This window comes from Geotrypetes seraphini, chromosome 4 (assembly GCF_902459505.1).
Source record: "Geotrypetes seraphini chromosome 4, aGeoSer1.1, whole genome shotgun sequence".
Classification (NCBI taxonomy): domain Eukaryota; kingdom Metazoa; phylum Chordata; class Amphibia; order Gymnophiona; family Dermophiidae; genus Geotrypetes; species Geotrypetes seraphini.
In genome coordinates, this window is record NC_047087.1 from 62,918,394 (window position 1) to 62,938,127 (window position 19,734).

General features: G+C 41.4%; 1 protein-coding gene across 2 annotated transcripts in view; it reads left to right on the forward strand.

Annotated features, from left to right (window-relative positions):
* SLC6A2 (solute carrier family 6 member 2) overlaps nt 1-19,734 on the forward strand; it is a 269,420-nt gene that overhangs the window by 67,010 nt on the left and 182,676 nt on the right. For both annotated transcript variants that reach the window (XM_033943527.1, XM_033943528.1), the window contains 2 exons: nt 1,426-1,557; nt 15,115-15,352. In XM_033943527.1, the coding sequence (XP_033799418.1) occupies nt 1,426-1,557; nt 15,115-15,352 (370 nt within the window). The remainder of the gene's footprint in view (nt 1-1,425; nt 1,558-15,114; nt 15,353-19,734) is intronic.

Below are 19,734 nucleotides of genomic sequence, written 5' to 3' on the forward strand. Positions count from 1 at the left end.
TGCATATTCATATTTGGTTCTTTGTGCATGCATTCTCTGGTTTTCAATTAAATAATTTTTTTTTCTGGGATTTAGCATGGATCTTCTGTGGTAGGTGACGGGTGTTAGCATAGAAACAAATATTTTGCAGAAACAAGGTCATGGTAGAATTACAGGACATGAACTGAGGTTGCAGGATGGTAGACTTATAAGTATCACCAGAAAATATTTTTTGAAAGAGAGGGTGAAGGATGCCTGGAATAACCTCCTAGGGAAAACGGTAATGTCAAAAACAGTGGCAGAATTAAAAAATGTGTGGGATTAAGGTATGGAGGGATGTAATCTGCACAAGGTGGTAAACAAAGCTCCAATCTCCTTATTGGATAGACTAGATGGATCATTGAGGTCTTTATCTGCCATCGTTTACTATGCTATTTTTATTTTATTTATTTTAACAATTTGTATTCCGCTTATAACCTAAGAGTATTGCAGCATTTGCCTACATAATTCCTATTATCACATCATTACATCACAAACATACAATTCTTTATAATTATGCGATCATAAGTGGCAGGGAAAATAGAAAAAGTCTGCCAGATTTATATGAATGCTCTAACAAACAGATGAGTTTTCAAAGATTTCTTAAAAGACTTCAGGTTTCGACAACACCTTAACGTACCATTCAGAGCATTCCATAACTGTGGACCTGCCACAGAAATTGCTGTCATCCATATTTTCTTTTAATGTATCTCATGCTTATGCTCAAGTGATAACTTCATTGTTGATTCTGAGCACAAAGAGTGAGATGGTAAGTACGTCCTTAACAACTGCACTAAATACCAGGGTGCCTTTCCATATACCTGAAGTATAACTGTCAAAATTTTATACTCTATACAAAATTACATTACATTAGTGATTTCTATTCCGCCATTACCTTGCGGTTCAAGGCAGATTACAAAAGAATTGTCATGAAGTTACAAGATATATAGGCGGATTACATAAGAATTGTCAAGAAATTAAGGTAATACATGTTGGGTATTTTGAACATTTTAGATTTGATAGCAGTAGACAGTGTGGTAGATGGAGCTTAGGAAGGAACTGGTCGTGTTAAATAGGTTTTATGTATTTTTTGAAGAGTAGAGTTTTTGTTTCTTTTTTGAAGATTTTGTAGTCAGTGGTTGAAGACAGCAGATTGGTGATTTGTCGGTCTAGTTTTGCTGCTCTGGTGGCCATTAGGTTGTCATATAGTTTTCTTCGTTTGACATTTTTGGTTGGCGGGTGTGTGAATAGTGAGTGGGTTCTTCTGTGTAGCTATTTCAACATTGGGGGAGATATGTTGAAAACGGGACGTTACTATGGCAGCTCAAGCTAATGTCATCAGAGGGCCTACAGTCTTATCTGAAAGCAGCGTGGCTTATAATCTCCTCATTATGTTTTGCTTTTCAGGTGCCTTTCTAATTCCCTATATTCTCTTTCTAATCATCGCTGGGATGCCATTGTTTTACATGGAATTGGCACTGGGCCAATATAACCGAGAAGGGGCTGCTACTGTTTGGAAAATCTGCCCAGTTTTTAAAGGTAAGTTATTTGACATGATTCCATTATTATTGTAGTCTCAAACTGTGGACAATTTTCAAATTAATTTGCCCCCACAAAAAACCCACGCTACACTCCTATATTCCCTTTGACAATTGTCATGGGTAAAAACTCCCAACTCTTCAAAGTGCGCCTAAAGTGAGACGCTTAAATGGGTGCTGATAATCAGCACTCAATACCTCCTAATTAGCACTAATTGGAATTAATTGAAAGTTAGGTGCCAAACTTGGTACGTATTGCTCTAGCAATTAGGCACCTCGACTTGGATTCTCTAACTGGTGCCAATTTTTTAGACACTGGTAGGCACCCAAGCTAAATAAAAATCAGCCATTTAAACAACGTTTTAAAATTTATTTTCAAAGGTGCCTAAAAAAAAAATCAATGCTGGAATCACACCTCCATAGGTGCTTTAGACCACCTAATGCCCCTCTTTGAAAGTTATTGGGATACGATGACACGATATATTCTCAGTGATGGCGCCACAGCTTTGGAATTCTATGTCACAATATTTAAGAGAGGAAAACAATTTGGCTTGTTTTAAAAGTAATTTTAAAAGCTTCTGTTTTAAAGATGCTTTTAACCTTTAAAATACGTTCGGTTTTTATATAAAATTCCTTTTCTAATTGCACTCTTTTTTTTTCTCACTCTTTTCCTTTCCTTTCTTTTTTTAGATTCTCCGTCCTACTGTTTTTACCATATATGCCTCTCCTATGAACTTAATTGTAGTTCACTCTTCTCCCCTTTTGTATTAGTTGAGATCTGTATGTTTAATTGTCTACCCCATTATTTTAAATTTTAAATAGTATGTAAAAATATATGTTTATATTTTATTAATTTTTGTATGTCGCTTAGTAAAACTAAATAAGCGATTCATGAAAGTCGAATAAAACTTGAAACTTGAACTAAGGGCATGGCTAATACTGGAAGTGGTGTTAGGCGTCCTAAAATGCCTACGTAGGCACGATTCAGCACAAAGATAGGCACCGGAAATGTAGGCCTGGAAAACCCTGACTTACATTTCCGTCGCCTAGCATTCTCGAATGCATGATTCTCTCTACAGCACCATTGCGTGATTGACACGCAATCGGCGGCCACTTTTTAGTTGGCCGCTGATATCGGCACCGTAGAGAGAATCTGGGCCCTAGTGCTGTTAACTGCCGCATCCGGCGCTAAAAACCGCACTACGGTTTTGTAAACGTAGGGGGGGGGGTTGTAAAATAACGATTTAGACATTCATGCAATAAATATGGCGGGCTGGAACAAGGCTGACAACAAAATCAGGATTCAACCTTACAAGATGCAACAGGAGCTTAGAGCTTTAAAGTTTTGAACAAGCCAAAGATTGCAACTTAAATCTCATAGGACTAGAACTAGGAGCCGGGAACAATCGAGGCTAGCACTAAGAGCTGCAATTGAAGGCTATGGCTTGGCAAACTGGAAGAAAGTAAGAACTGCGAGTGATACAGGGGCTCTTAACCAATGCAACCTGTTATAAAACTATTCTAGCCCCCTAAATCTATAAAAAGGTCAAGCTAATTAGTACCAATAATTGATGGTTTTTAACTAGCAATCAGCACTAATTAGAATTAATTACAAGTTATGCACTTAAATTTAGGCATGGGGTCTGCTCCTATATTTTATGCGTAAGTCAAGGAGGCACGGAAATAGGCGGATGGTGGGTTTTTCAGGGATGTTCCTTTAAGTTACACACATAAATACAGAATAAGGGCTTCTGCACCTAAATATAAGCACAAGAATTTGCACCATGTTTTCATTGGTAGAAATGATTTACAACAGTATTCTTCAACCTTTTTACACCTATGGACCGGCGGAAATAAAATAATTATTTTGTGGACCAGCAAACTAATAAGACTGAAATTTTTAAAAACCCATTGTCGCCCTATCCCCGCAAGCTCGGTCCCGTTAACCATCTGATCCCATCCGCACAAGCCTCAAATAGTTATGATTTTATATTGAACATACTTTATTAAAGTATAAAAAGAAACAATATTCTGTACAATTGTCATTTTATAAATATAAATAATACAGGGCAAGGATCAACAAAATCCCCGTCTCCCCTCCCCTTCACATATATCCCCTCTACTATCAAGAAAACTGAATAAGCCAAATTATTACAGAATGCTACACAAATATCATGCTAACAGAATACCGCAGTCACACATGGCAGGAATGGTGTTAGGGAGAGTGCAACTAGGGCAACTGCCTCCTGGTCAGAGAGAGCCCTAAGCCAGCTGGAAGCTAAAGACGCACTGCCTGGGCTTTGCACTCCCCAGTTATGTCTAATATCAGCTCTAGCAGGATACATATTTTAAATCTGATATATTCTAATCACAAGATAGAAATAAAATTATTTTTTTCTACCTTTTGTTGTCTCTGGTTTCTGCTTTCATTGTCTTTTCACTCTCTTCCATCCAGCGTCTGCCCTCTGTCTCTTCAATCCAGCATCTGCCTCTTCCATCCCTCTACCCATCCCCCTCCCATATGGTATCTGCGTTCTTTCTATGCCCCTCTCTCCTACACCAGATCTAGCATCTTTGTCCCTCTTTCCTTATTTTTCATCTGACCCCCCTTCCCAGCATCAATCTCTCTCTACCTTGTCATTCCTCTGTCTCTCCCCTTTCCCTCATCTGATCTCTCCATTCCATCCTGACTCCTTCCCCTCCTCTAATCTCCCTGCCAGCTGTTTCCTTCCAATGTTCCTCCTCCCCTGTCCAGCAGTACCTTCTCCCTTTCTTCCTCCCCTTATCCAACAGTAACTCTCTTCCCTTCCCCTTCCCCTCCCTTGTCCAGGAGTACCCCTTCTCCCTTTCCTCCTCCCCTTATCCAACAGTAATTCTCATCCCTTCCCTTTCCCTTCTCCCCTGTCAGCAGTAGCCTCTTCCCCTACCTTGTCCAGGAGTACCCCTTCTCCCTTCCCTCCTTCCCTCTCCAGAAAATGTTCCCTCTATGTAGGTTAGCAGTAGCTCTGTGTGCTTTTAACTTCGGCACACAGCTGCCCCTAGGCCAGGGGTGTCCAATGTCGGTCCTCGAGGGCCGCAATCCAGTTGGGTTTTCAGGATTTCCCCAATGAATATGCATGAGATCTATTTGCATGCACTGCTTTCAATGCATATTCATTGGGGAAATCCTGAAAACCCGACTGGATTGCGGCCCTCAAGGACCGACATTGGACACCCCTGCCCTAGGCAGTATTTTAGCGCGGTTTCATGAGGCAGCCTCGGGGCCTTTGGTAGGCCGGCCCACATCGCATCATCGAAGCGGGCCGGCCTACCAAAGGCCCCGAGGCTGCCTCATGAAACCGAGGTAAAATACTGCCTAGGGCGGGGGTCGGCAACCCGCGGCTCCAGAGCCGCATGCGGCTCTTTTCCACCTTTGCTGCGGCTCCGGTAGTGTGGCATGCAGCTTACAAGTCCGGCGTCGCGGCGGGAAATAGCCATGCTGAGCAGTGAGCTCAGCACATACACAGATGAAAGCCTTGCTTGCTGATTGGTCCGGCGGCCCCGCCCCGCCGTGCCGCCGGACCAATCAGCAAGCAAGGCTTTCATCTGTGTAGTGCTGAGCTCACTGCTCAGCATGGCTATTTCCCGCCGCGACGCTGGACTTGTAAGGTGCCTGAAAAAGAAATCATCCTGGCCGGGGTCGGTGTCATGCTCCGGAGATCTACAGCCTTCCTATCTCCCTCTCCCTTCTACCTGCTTCCGGCCACATCCCCTGCTCCGCGGCTCTCTTCGGCAACTCAGCAGCAGCAATCGACACAAGCTTCTGACGTCGGGGCCTACCCTCTGCGAGTCCCGCTTGTTTCAACTTCCTTTTTCCACAAAGGCGGGACTCGTAGAGGGAAGGCCTCGATGTCGGTAGCTTGTCTTGATCACCGCTGCTGACAAGTTGCTGAAGAGAGCCGCAGAGCAGGGGGGTGTTGCCAGGTGCAGGTAGAAGGGAGAGGGCCAGATGCAGGACTCGTGGGTGAGGGAGCAGAAGAGAGAGAGAAAGAGAGAAGGGAGGGAAACAAAAGGAAATATTTCATACTGGGCTGGGCCGGAGTGGAGGGAGGGTGGAAAGATTCTAGCTACAGGGTGCAGTAACAAAGGAAAAGGGGGGAAAGCTGAAAATGGAGATAGTGACACAAAAAAGAGAAAGGGTAAGCAGGACCTACTGAATAAGGATAGAGATACAGAGGGGACATGAAGAGGAGGTGAAATAGAGACATAGAAGTAATGCTGAAAAAGTGGGGGGGGGGGGAGATAAAGACATTGAAAGGGCAAATGGTGAACATGGCGTAAAGATAAGGACAGAGACAAATGAAGATTCTGAAAAAGTGGTGAGATAGGGATATAGGTGAGATGGACACAAAGAAGGGTGATGCTGGAAAATAGGTGGAATGGTAATTCTGACAGACACAAGGGAAATGCTGGATCAAGGAGAGATGGGGCTCAGGCTGGATGGAATGAGGAGAAATGCCTTGTTGGCCCGGAACTTCCTCTCCTACGTCAGAATTGACGTCAGGGAGCGGAATGCTGGTCAGCGCAACACTTCTGCAGGGAAAGCTTGGGACGGCGGTGGCTTGGGGGCTGTTCCCCGATTGCGGTGGCAGCAAACCGAGTGGCTTGGGGGAGGGCACGGAGACAGAAAGAAGGGGGAACAGGGAGACAGAAAGAAAAAGTTGGGGGAGAGAATGAGGTCTGGAGGAGAGGAAACATACAGGAGGCTGAAAGAAAGGAAGAAAGATTGGATGCACAGTCAGAAGAAGAAAGTGCAACCAGAGACTCATGAAATCACCAAATAGCAAAGGTAGGAAAAATGATTTTATTTTCAATTTAGTGATCCTGTATATAGCATTAAGATAAGAAACAATATATGCAGTGTTAGATTTGTTTTATAATGGTTTTGCGGCTCCAAGTTTTTTTTTCTTTTCGAAAACGGGTCCAAGTGGCTCTTTATGTCTTAAAGGTTGCAGACCCCTGGCCTAGGGGCAGCTGTGTGCCGAAGTTAAAAGCACATAGACCTGCCGCTGCTTTTCTGGGGGTGCGGAGACAAACGCGGCAGGAGTCGGTGGTGGCAGGCAGGAGTGCCGGCATAGCGACGGCAACAGGAAGTTGCACATCAGCTGACGCTGGTACATTTTTCTGCGGCGGGGTCCTGAATCCTTTGCGGACGCAGCGGACCGGCAAGATTTTTTTGCGGACCGGCGGTTGAAGAACTGTGGTTTACAATACCTTCACATGGACAGTGCAAGGTAAAGACAGTGAACAAAACAACACAAGCACAAGCTAGGAGTATTAAGCTCAAGGGAGGAAAAAGCCTCAGAAACAAACCTTCCCACCCCACGATGGTGGTTTCAGGTAGTCATAATTGGCATAAAAAATCTCCTCTGGAATGACTGCAGGCTCCATGCGGTGCAATATTTAAGTTATCAATTTCTTTACCTATCTTAAATATTGCACCGCACAGAGCCTGTAGTTATTCCAGGGGAGGTTTTTTATGCCAATTAGGTTTTTGCCCGACCACCTGAAACCACCATCGTGAGGTTTGTTTCTGAGCTTTTTCTTCCCTTGAACCTGTGCTTGTGTTGTTTTTTTAATGTCTTTACCTTGCACTGTCCATGTGAAGGTGTTGTATATTATTAGTGGATTTTCACTAAATCTGTTATTTAGTTCATTGGTGGAAATTGTCATGCCTGAAGTTAGGTGCAGTTCCTGGGCATAAGTGCTAATCTATAAACTGCACCTAACTTTAAGCACTTTTCCCACTCTGATTTTTTAGGTGCCATATATAGAATTTCCCCCCTGCATGTCTGTGGGGAGCTGATTAAGAAACCAGTCTCCAAAAGTCAAACCTTTTTGCCGTTTGTTATAATTTTGAACACCAGACAGGTAGGCACAATTCCCCCTCTCTGTCTTCTCCAAATCTCAGGTCCAAGTTTTATTACAATTTGTTATCCCGCTTATCAGATTTCTAAGCGGCTTACAGTAATAAAATTTATAAAAATGGAGGGATATACAAACAATAGTCATTACAAGACGGTATAAATATACATTTAGACATTATAGGCTGACTTTGATTACATGAGGTAGAAGGGGAGAAATACAATATTGAATAGGACAGGAAGACATAGAGGGTAAGCACATTTAGGAGAGGATAATTACATCTGTGAAAGCAAATGGAATCAGGATGTCATAAGCTATAAAACGAATGCGTCTTTGAACAAGAAAGTCTTTAGTTTACATAGAATTACAGTATGTGTGATTTGAAGCAGGTCTAAATGTAAATAGGGAAATGTCCTATGGCATAATATAATTACCTTTTAAAATATGGAATATATGTATACTCTGTCCAGAACATACCTATTTTACATTTCTCTGTGTTGCAACAAATGATTATTAGTAGTGTTTGGATTAAAATCACTGCTTATACATACCTAGAAACAGTACAGCAGCTAAAGGCCAAATGGCCTATCCAGTCTACCTATCCTCAGCATCTACTTTCTCCTCCTCTCCCTATAGGCTAAGGCTCTTTACACCTGAATTATGAGGTCATAGAACTTTAAGGTTCTAGAAGCATGATGACAGATAAAGGCCAATTGGCCAATCCATTATGCCCATCTGCAGCACTATCTCCTTGTCTCCCTAAGCGATCCCAGGTGCCTGCCCCATACTATCTTGAATTCAGACACAGTCTTTGTCTCCACCACCTCTAATGGGAGGCTTCCATGCTGCTGGTTAACAAATGTAAATGTGCTCTATACATATGGAAATGTCACGTAAACCTTTTATAATGTGTCTTCTATACATTGATATGGTGATATATGAAAATAGGATTGATTCTCTGAAGCTCTAATCAGTAATCTATGCAATCATTAACATGGGTTAATGACACCACACAATAATTCACCTTTCTGATAGCACAGGTTGCTTTGCTTTAGTGGATGAATCTAGAAATATGGCTAAATTCAAATTATGCAAGCCCATTTTCAGCTTTTCAGTTTAGAAATGTTAGACCTAATTGAGTGTATTTGTTCTCTCTGCAGTGTGGCTATGTTAGTTCACTTAGATATGTAGAAATAAAGGTCAACAAAAAGCTGGAAGTAATACCCTTTTTATTGAATGAACTGCTTTCATAACTAGCTTTAGAGACCTCTGCTTCATCATGTCCATGCAAAATGAGTGAGAGTTAAGGTTTGTGGCCTAGCAATACATATTAGACTCACTATTCTATTCATTTTACATTAATCTAATGAATGCTAGTCACAAATGTCTTAGGGCTGTCCACTAGAAAGGTATGAAACCTGATTTAGCATAGGGTGTCTAGGTAGGAATTGGATGTTCAGGTTTGGATATGCATAATTCCCTGAGGATTTTACAAAAGGCTCCTTGGGGGGGGGGGGGGGGGGGGAAGGAGTCTTTTGTAAAATATGCTCAATTATAACTCAAGAAATTTGAGCATAAAATGCTTCCAAAACCCGGGGTTGTCTTATAGATGGGTAACACCCATAGAGCTAGTAACACTATAGAAATGATTAGTAGTTGTAGTGCTAATAAATTACTGGCAATCCCCTCATCCCTCCCCGCAAGCAGCAAAAGAATCTCGCCAGCCTCTCAAAGTCCTCCCCTCACCCACAGTGGTACACGTATGCTGACTGAGCTCTGCTCCAGAGTGTGTCCCACTGACCTGATTCACCTATGTGAAATAGAATGTTGATTGAGAGGGAGTGGGACAAGTCAGAGAACACACTCCAGAGCAGAGTTCAGGTGGCTTAGGTGTCCTGCTGCAGTGCCAGTGCTTTGTGGAAGAGAGTTGTAAAGGTATGCGGCAGGGGGAGGGCAGAGACTTAGATGCTGGAGAGATTCATGTGCCGCCAACAGGGGGGAGACCAACACATAAAGACATGCTTGGCATTGCAACAGAGAGGGTATGCTGAGTCCTTGTGTGCAGGGGTTTAGCATCAGAGAGTGCATACTGGGTCGGGGAGAAGCAAGATGGCGGCAGCATGATAGCAGCTATTAAGTTGTGTTCCATCGCTCCTTACAACCACAATAAACATACCTTTGTACTTGGATTTTTTTGACAATGCCCCATACAAAGTGTAAGAGCTTTCTCCAGATGGACCCTCCACGTCTGGCCAGACATCAATGGAGTGCTTTCTCACTAGCTCTCTGGCCACTTTCAAAGGGGGTAAGAACCCAGTGATAGCTCCGATGGAGGGAGCCACCGGAGTTGTGGGACTTGAGATCTTACTCTCCCCTCCGGCAACCCGATTGCCACCTAACCCGGCGGCAGAAGACGCTACGAGCGTGAGTTCTGAGGACCTGGTGTGTCCAACGTCTACATGCGGTAGGGGGGGCCTCATGTTGATCTGAGCGCCGAGTGCTTAACAACTCCAGGAGCGGAAGACAGCCGCTCCTCAAAGGTGACTTTGGAGAGCATTTGGCGAGTGCTCCAGAAGCTAGAAGTAGCTGCTACTAAATCTGCTGGTGATATCTCAACAATTGTAAGTAAGCTGGATGATCTTTCAGTTTCTGTGCATAATATTCAAACTGAGACTAATACAAAGTTTGAGCATGTTAATAAAGAAATAGCCTCACTTCAAAATCTTACAGGAACATTTACTAAAGAAAGATTTTTCCTCCAAAAGAAAACTGAACAGCTTGAAAACTATAATAGAAGACTCAATCTTAGACTTTTGAATTTTCCTAAATCTTTAGTTACTTCTCCAATGGATATGTTTAAAAAATACCTTATTGAAAATCTAAAATTTCCACTGGACTCAATTCCACCTATAAATAAGATATATTACCTTCCTAAGAAAGCTGGATCTTCTTTACCTGATGGACAGGCTGATAGATCAAATAATTTAACCGATATACAGGAAAACTCCCAGGAAGAAATAGAATATCGTGGCACTTTGATAATATCCTTTGTTTTCGAACAAGACCTTAATGCCATATTGAGAATATTCTTCCAACACGTTCAAAGTTTATTCATGGGTCAGAGAATATGGATATTCCCTAACGTGACAAAGTCCACTCAAGATCGGAGGAAACTGTTTCTAGCTATGCGAGAAGAAGTTAAAAGCCTGGGAGCTACTTTTTTGCTTCGTTATCCCTGTAAATGTTTAATAAGATACACTGGAATTAAATATGTTTTTTTTTCTTCCTGAGCACCTTCGTATCTTCTTGGACACTATGAAAATGTTGTAGGGTTTCAGAAAATTAAAGGTCGTTTTGTAACACATTAAGCCATTTCCTTTGGTATAGTGACTTTCTATAAATAATGAGACCTCCCTGTCTCTTTCTTAATTGCTTCTCCTCTTTATTGAGGGTCTTCTAAGAGTTTAAAATTCTGATTAACTGTAATAGTACTTCATTTTCAAAGAATACCTAATTTATGCAATCATGTTTGATCTGTTAACTTTGGGACTTTTTTTTTACTCTATTATTGTATTCTCTGCATTACTGTAACAAGTGGATTCTTGTGATTTCATTTGAAAATTATAAATAATAAATTTTAAAAAAGGGAGTGCATACTGGGTCTATGTGTGGTGGTGGTGGGGAAGCAGAGAGTGCATGCTAAGTCTGTGTGGTGGGGTGCAATAGAAGGGGCATGCTGGATTTATGTATGGTGGAGGGGCAGCAATGAGTGAACGCTGAGTCTGTGGGATGAGGGGTTTGATAGGGGGATAGCAGAAGGGAATGCTGAGTCTATGTGTGGTGGGGGCAGCAAAGGGGGCATGCTGGGTCTATGTGTTGTGGAGTGTGAGTGAGGCAAGGAGAAGTGTGTGGCCTCAATTAATATATGGGTCACCCCAATTTTACAACCTAAAACTAGTTACCCCAGCAGTATATACTGTAATCATAAAAATAGTATAAGATACTGCTAATACTGGACAATACACATCAGTATTGTTAGCCCAACAGACTTGAAAGGCTATGGCCTCAGAATCGGAGCCTACGCACAGCAGTGAATCACAGACTGAGATGATCCGCGTAGTTATACAGCTCCTGCTCCAATCATTGGCCGGTATTTAAATTTTTTTAAACTTTTTCTAAAGCAATTTTTCAATAAAGCTAAAACCCTTACAACTTTTAAGGGATACTGTGTATATGTGATAGCCAGGATTTGAAAAAAAGTAGACCAAAAAGACTTATCTCATTGCTGACTTGTCTTTAAAACATATTCAGTCACTAGTGTCTGTTTGCCGACGCGGCCAGCGTTTCGCGGGAATTTTAAACATCCGCTGCATCAGGGCCACCAGGACATTCAAAATCACAGGCTCAATCAGTTCTGTGACCAAGTGAACTGATTGAGCCTGTGATTTTGAATGTCCTGGTGGCCCTGACGCAGTGGATGTTTAAAATTTCCGCGAAACGCTGGCCGCGTCGGCAAACAGACACTAGTGACTGAATATGTTTTAAAGACAAGTCAGCAATGAGATAAGTCTTTTTGGTCTACTTTTTTTCAAATCCTGGCTATCACATACACACAGTATCCCTTAAAAGTTGTAAGGGTTTTAGCTTTATTGAAAAATTGCTTTAGAAAAAGTTTAAAAAAATTTAAATACCAGCCAATGATTGGAGCAGGAGCTGCATAACTACGTGGATCATCTCAGTCTGTGATTCACTGCTGTGCGTAGGCTCCGATTCTGAGGCCATAGCCTTTCAAGTCTGTTGGGCTAACAATACTGATGTGTATTGTCCAGTATTAGCAGTATCTTATACTATTTTTATGATCACCCCAATTTTAACCATTTGTATTCCAAAACTGCCCTCAACAGTATACGGATGATAGGAAATAACACAATGAACATTGCAGTATACAAAGCAGATACCACCATTTTAGAAAGGACTATGTTTGCGTGGCATAAATAGTGCTATAATAAAAGGTTTACTGTTACTACTACTACTTATCACCTATATAGTGATGAAAGGCATACGCAGCGCTGTACATTTTGACATTTATAGACAGTCCCTGCTCGGAAGAGCTTACAGTCTAACTGTTCTGTTAACTACACTCAAATTATGTAAATTTAGTAAGATTGTACATAAAAATCATTTATGGACAGGAGTAACGTGTTAATAGATTTCTTAGTAAATATTTTCAGGGTTCTTGAAGATTTTACATGGCTGCCAATCTTGCACCAGTAAAAGAACAAAAATATAGAGCTCAATAGTCAAAAGGATTTAAGTGGGTAAATTGCTCAATTATTGCTGATATTCAGCAGCACTTACTTTTAATCCCTGGTGGTGGAATGGGGGTCAATGGGAGCAGGAGCAAACTCCCCTTGCTCCTGTCCCTAGAGGCAGCTATGGCCTTGCGACACTACCACGGTTGTTTTTTTTTAAATGCTGACAGCCACTGGCTGAGTATTGCCTGGACAATTTTTGTACTCAGCAAAATTGTTTAACTTGGCTTTTAATATATGTAGACAGCATAGCATTGTGTTAATTGTTAGTTACCCTAACTGCCACTTTTATTGGCTACATGAAAATTCCTATTATGGGGCTTCTAGGGCTTACTTCTCTATAGATTGTTTAAAGTTAGGTGCTGGGTGATGCATGCAAAGCGTAGATTCTGTAACAGCACCTGCACATGCAATTGCCATTATAGAATACTAGCATAAGTCCGTATTTATGCACCTAACTCTAGCACAGGCACTTATGCCAGCTCAATAGCTGGCATAAATATTTGTGCCTAAATGCCAGTATTCTACTACCTGCTAGTCCATTCCTCTCTCAAGTCTACTCTCCCCTTGCGGTTGCGTGCTCTGGATCTTATGTGCGCAATATGTAGAATGCCATCTAATGACAATTACATGCATACAGCCAGATTCCAAATATGACGCCCAAAAGTGTGAGCCTCCAGGAACAGAAAAGTTCCTACTGCATCTGAATGCACATTACTTCAGTAGCCTTCAGGTTTGCAGCTGTCTTCTCGTATACAGGTACGTTAGGCATTTTTCTGGTTTCACTTTCAGGGGAGAGGGTGCTGGACAGCAACCTCTGTGGGGATTAAGGAGGTGTTTCGTTTTAATCTATTCAGTGACAGCTGATCAATCAGAGCACCTTTCTGAAAGCTGGATGTTTCAAGTACCAGGTCTAAATAAGGACATCCTTTTTTTTAAGACGTAGATTTTTTTTCTTTCCCTTCAGTAATCACTGTTGGATGGCTAAATTTCAGACCTTGCCTAGTCTTACCCAAAACATTCCCAGAACATGTCCCCTCGCTATTTGGACATACTGCAGTGGTAGATGTCTCAATCCTGCCTTTGCAAAATTAGGATTTGGATGTTTCAAGCACATAGACGTCTATATGATATAAGTTATCGGTGTATTTCCAGCACATAGATACACACACGTACACCAGCTCTAAGGCTGGCAGTGCTCATGAGGCAGTTGGCTTATATTGCCTACTCTTTCTTCTTTCCTATTTCTTTCATCACTAATCGTATTTTTATGATTTTCATCTCTTAAACCCCTCAAGGCTTTCATGTTCCAGGAAATAAACATGGATTAAAAAAAATAATGATAGTTTTTAATAGAAGAAAACACATCAATCCATATCATCTTCTCTTCCCACTGTCTCATTAATTGAGTGAAGTTTTAAAAATGTCTTACTTTCTAGAATAGATCAAGTGAATACACTCAGGGCATAAATCAAAATATTCACAGCATTTACTAAGTCACACTTGTATTGTGCTCAGAGAACCGTTACAAGGTAAAAACACCTGTCAGTGAACTAGAAAGCCCACCTTTGAAAACGGCTCAAGTTCTCAATCATTGCACAACAATGAAGGGCAAATTCTGTAAGAAGCGCCCAAAAATTAGGCACCTACTTAGGCCCTGTTCATCGCGATTCAAGTAAAATCGGGTGCTGTTTAATGAATCATGCCAACCGGAACCTATTTTGGAGGCGCCCAAGAAATAGGCCAGCTCTAGGCACAACTAAAAGTTAGGCGCCTAGCTGACCTTAAGCACGCTTAAGAGCAGCGTTTCTGCAACAAGGTGCCTTAACATGTAGCCACGCCTAACGTGCATAGCACCTATTTTTTTGAAGGCCGCCTAAATTTTTAGAGGCGCCTTGTTGCAGAATCGCTCTTTCTTGATAGGCGCCTAAGTTTCAATTATTGCTGATTAAAAAGCTTAATTGAGCTTGTTACTCGATTTAGATAGGCGCCTATCTAGATGGGCGCCTCCGAAATAAGTGCCTAACATTAGGCACCGGTTACAGAATTTGGGCCTGAGTGTATAAAGTGCTTGTTATCAAATTACTTAATATATTTAAATAGAAAGACAAAAAGTCAATTCACCACATCAAACAGTAAAAAATTTAAACTTAGCTGCATGTGAACGTGTGAATAAGTACAAATGGGTCTCAGGTCCTGATGCGTTTTGCAATCAGCTGCTTCAGAAGACCCTGATTGATGCAGGCAAAATAGTTAACATTTCTTTCTGTTTCTGTGCTCCCACTTTTCTTTCTGAAGCAGAGTATGACATACATGTTTATCTATTTCTTACTTTTCTACAGGTGTTGGATATGCTGTGATACTTATAGCCCTGTATGTGGGTTTCTACTACAATGTCATCATTGCCTGGTCATTGTATTACCTGTTTTCATCCTTCACTTCGGATCTCCCTTGGGTGAACTGTGGCCACAACTGGAATAGTGAGAACTGTACAAACCCCAAGTTTCTCAATGGATCACTGCTTATAAATGGTACCAAGTATTCCAAGTTCAAAATGACACCTGCTGCTGAGTTTTATGAGTAAGTGATGGCTCCTTAAATTTCAGAGCCTCCGCAGGTTCATTTTTTATGTATCATCTTGGTCCAGAGATTGTTTCACATTTTCAGATAGTCGAAGACGTTAAAAGACCCATTTGGCACAGTACTGTATGTTTGAGGTACAGATTAGGGAGGTCCAAAGATGCTTTAATTTAATAATTTCCACAATGATATTCTAAACCATCTGTTTGATTATATGTTATAAAATGAATAGTCTTCATGTATTTATGCTTTATCAGTGGTTTAAAACTGAACATTAATGAATTAATGGGCGAAGAGGAGCCAGATAGTCAACAATATAACAACTAATTGGGATCACAAGATAAGTCACTGTATTTACATATATATATATTTTAATATCGATTTGAGATGGACTAGAACAGTTGAATTTGCATATTGCATTGTTTTGAAATAGATTTACAGTGACTATTTATTAGGCTGCTCTTTTTAGAGGTTTTTATGCCTATGAGGAGGCTCAGAAAGATTTGAACATAGGAACATAAGAAGATAAGAATTGCCGTTGCTGGGTCAGACCAGTGGTCCATCGTGTCCAGCAGTCCACACACGCAGCGGCCCTCTGGTCAAAGACCACCGCCCTAACTGAGACTGACCCTACCTGAGTACGTTCCAGTTCAGCAGGAATTTTGTCTTGAATCCCTGGAGGGTATTTTCCCCTATGACAGACTCCGGAAGAGCGTTCCAGTTTTCTACCACTCTCTGGGTGAAGGACTTCCTTTTTTTAAAAAAAATTCTTTATTCATTTTATAATTCACAAACAAGTGCACAGTAAATATAAAAACAATTATCATACAATATCACTTGAAAATCCATCACATCCTTCAACAAAAAGATATAACCCTCCCCCCTCCCATATCCATGTACAACAAAAAAGAATATATCACATAAATATAACATCTTATCATTCCAGTTTTCTACCACTCTCTAGGTGAAGAAGAACTTCCTTAAGTTCGTATGGAATCTATCCCCTTTCAACTTTAGAGAGTGCCCTCTCGTTCTCCCTACCTTGGAGAGGATGAACAACCTGTCCTTATCTACTAAGTCTATTCCCTTCAGTACCTTGAATGTTTCAATCATGTCCCCTCTCAATCTCCTCTGTTCGAGGGAGAAAAGGCCCAGTTTCTTTAATCTTTCATTGTACGGCAAGATTAGAGAAACTGGACCTTTGTGAGGACAGAAGTCCTGAGCTGTGCCCTGAGGCTTTTCCTCCAATTCAAGTAGCTTGAAAATAAAAATGAGTAGTAAATTATTTAAATATCATAAATACACGAGGACAATTCATATTATAACCCTGTCCCGGAGGACCACTAGGTAGCTGGGCTTTTGGGATAGCCCTAATGAATTTGCATGAGAGAGATTTGCATATAACGGAGGTGACAGGCATGCAAATCTGTTCCATGCATATTCATTAGGGTTATCCTCAAAGCCTGACTGGCTGGTGGTCCTCCAGGACATGGTTGGGGACCACTGGTTTAGAATGTCATTGTGGAAATTATTTAATTTAATTATCTAGGGTTGCACACTTTTCTGATTTATAGCTTGATTATTAGCTCCAATGATGCTCCCACAGTGAAGGAAAAGAGGACACCAGAGGGTCAAACAAAGGTAAAAGCAACCTGCCTACACCAAGTACTGATTCCAATGTGAAGCTACAGAGTATACTACTGTATTAGTCAAGTTTGTTTAGTGGCTTTTTACACTTGCAACTTCTGAAGTTCTTCACCAAAATGCAACTCCATGTCGAGTCTAATTGAAAAGCTTATTTGCATTCACATGTATGCCGCATAGTAAAATTTTACAGATTAGCCCTGTTTGGCCTACTTTTATTTGCTCAATAAATTGATTTCTTTATTGGGATTTATTTACTGCCTTTTTAAAGGAATTCGCTCAAGGCAGTGTATAGCAAGAATAAGTCAAATATAAGTGATAGACAATTAAACAGCAGTAAAGATATTCAAATTACAAAGAAAGTATAACATACTATGCTACATTACAATGTCAAACAATACACGATCAAACATTTTACTAGATAGCACAGGGTGTAAGCAAGGATGGAACATATATTTAAGAATAGCCTTACTAGATCAGACCAATGGTCCATCTAGCCCAGTATCCCGTCTTCACGGAGGCCAATCCGGGTCACAAGTGTCTGACCCAAATAGTAGCAGCATTCCATGTCACCGATCCAGGGCAAGCAGTGGCTTCTCCCATGTCTGTCACCACAGCAGTTTATGGATTTTTCCTCCAGGTAACGTCCAAACCTTTTTTAAAACCGGCTATATTAACTGCTCTTACCACATCCTCTGGCAACGCATTCCAGAGCTTAACTATTCTCTGAGGGAAAAAAATATTTCCTCCTATTGGTTTTAAAAGTATTACGCTGTAACTTCATCGAGTGTCCCCTAGTGTTTGTAAATCTTGATGCAGTAAAAAATCAATCCACTAGTAATAGGCGTAAGAAAATAAGGGAGCTAATTTAAAGAAAGTAGCACATGAAGTCAGAATGGTGCTTGTTTGCTGCTTTTACCTGTCTTTACCCTCTGGTGTCCTCTTTTCCTTCAGTGTGGGAGCACCATTGTTCCACCTCAGCTCTTTCCGTTTAGTGACTAAATATGTAGAGGGGCATCCAGGTCAGGACATCTATGATGTCCCAATGTTTTACAAAATGCTCTGTTGAATTGAGGCCCTTTGTAAAATAACTGTAAGGTAATTGGCATATACTGTATGTGCTGGCATGTACAGTGCATGTACAGTGGAAGCATAGTAACATAGTAACATAGTAGGTGACGGCAGATAAAGACCCGAATGGTCCATCCAGTCTGCCCATCCTGATTCAATTTAAATTTTTTTTAATTTTTTCTTCTTAGCTATTTCTGGGCAAGAATCCAAAGCTCTACCCAGTACTGTGCTTGAGTTCCAACTGCTGAAATCTCCATCAAAACCTACTCCAGCCCATCTACACCCTCCCAGCCATTGAAGCCCTCTCCAGCCCATCCTCCCCCAAACTGCCACATACAAACCATGCAAGTCTGCCCAGTACTGGTCTTAGTTCAATATTTAATATTATTTTCTGATTCTAGATTCTAGAAGCAGTGATTTTACAAGACAATGCATAGAATACATGAGTGATAGTAAATATTCTAGTCTGAACGTATATAAAGATTATGTGTCTCTTACTATATTCCAAAAAGACGCCTCAGCCCCACCACTCCACCGCTGTGTTAGTTTATACTGCGGGAAGTCTATTGTGGTGCCTCATCATTGACAGTCAATTTGTAAATGTTATTAGTATTTTTAACTTATCTCTTTTTTCTTTTGTTTTTCTGTATTTTATAGAATAAATACTTTAAATAACTTCATCACTTCAATGCTGTGCTGAATGTTTCAAAAGCAATAAATACTTATCTCAGCCAAACACCTGGGAGTCAGACCCGACATGTTTCACACTAACAAGTGTTTTATCAAGGGTCTCCCTGCAAAATATAGAACAGAAGCTGTCACATTCGATTGTGCCCTGCCCCTCTCCTAACAAAAACTTAGTGAATTGATACAGTGTCTATATGTTGCACTCACCAAGGCTGCCGCTGTCATCCGACTCCAGTCTTCCTGTGAGAAAAGATGGCGGCGGCGTCCTTGGCTCCAGATTTAAATACTCCCTCTCAAGTTAACAATGTACCCGCCCCCTGCAGCTCATTGGCCCAACCAAAATTACATCACCGATCCCCACTCGATTTCACTATTCAGCCCACGGGGTTCAATGGTGTCCAACATAAAAATAAATCTTTGTTAGCTCTCGTTAAGCTTAACCTGATCGCCCCCTCCATCCCACCCTACCACTTTGTTAATAACACGCCATCTTAAATCACTTGTGGTATGCTTTGCTCTCAACCAGTGTTCTATCAGGGGTGCTTGTGCTACCTTGTTGAAAATACGGGATTTATGTTCTGTCAGCCATGTTTTTATCTTTCTATTAGTGCGACCCACATATATGAGGTCGCAAGGACAGATGATGGCATATACTACCCCCTGGGTGTTGCAATTGGTGTTATGTCTAGATCTTAAGGATAAAGTCCTCCCTGGAACCTTCCAAATGTCACCCTGGATGGTGGAGGGGCACCACTGGCATTTTCCACATGCCCCGTGGTGCCCCCCTCCCGCTCAGGTCGGCTCCCATATTTTTGAAAGTTGCAACGTTGGCCCAGTGTAATCCCCCGGGAGTACGCTATCCTAGGGAAAGCCTCTAAAGGTTTATGAGGTTTTACTATAAACCAATACTTTCTAAACATGTCCTCCACCATTTTGGCAGCTCTCGAAAAAGGGAGAACACATGTGAGCTGATCACTGTC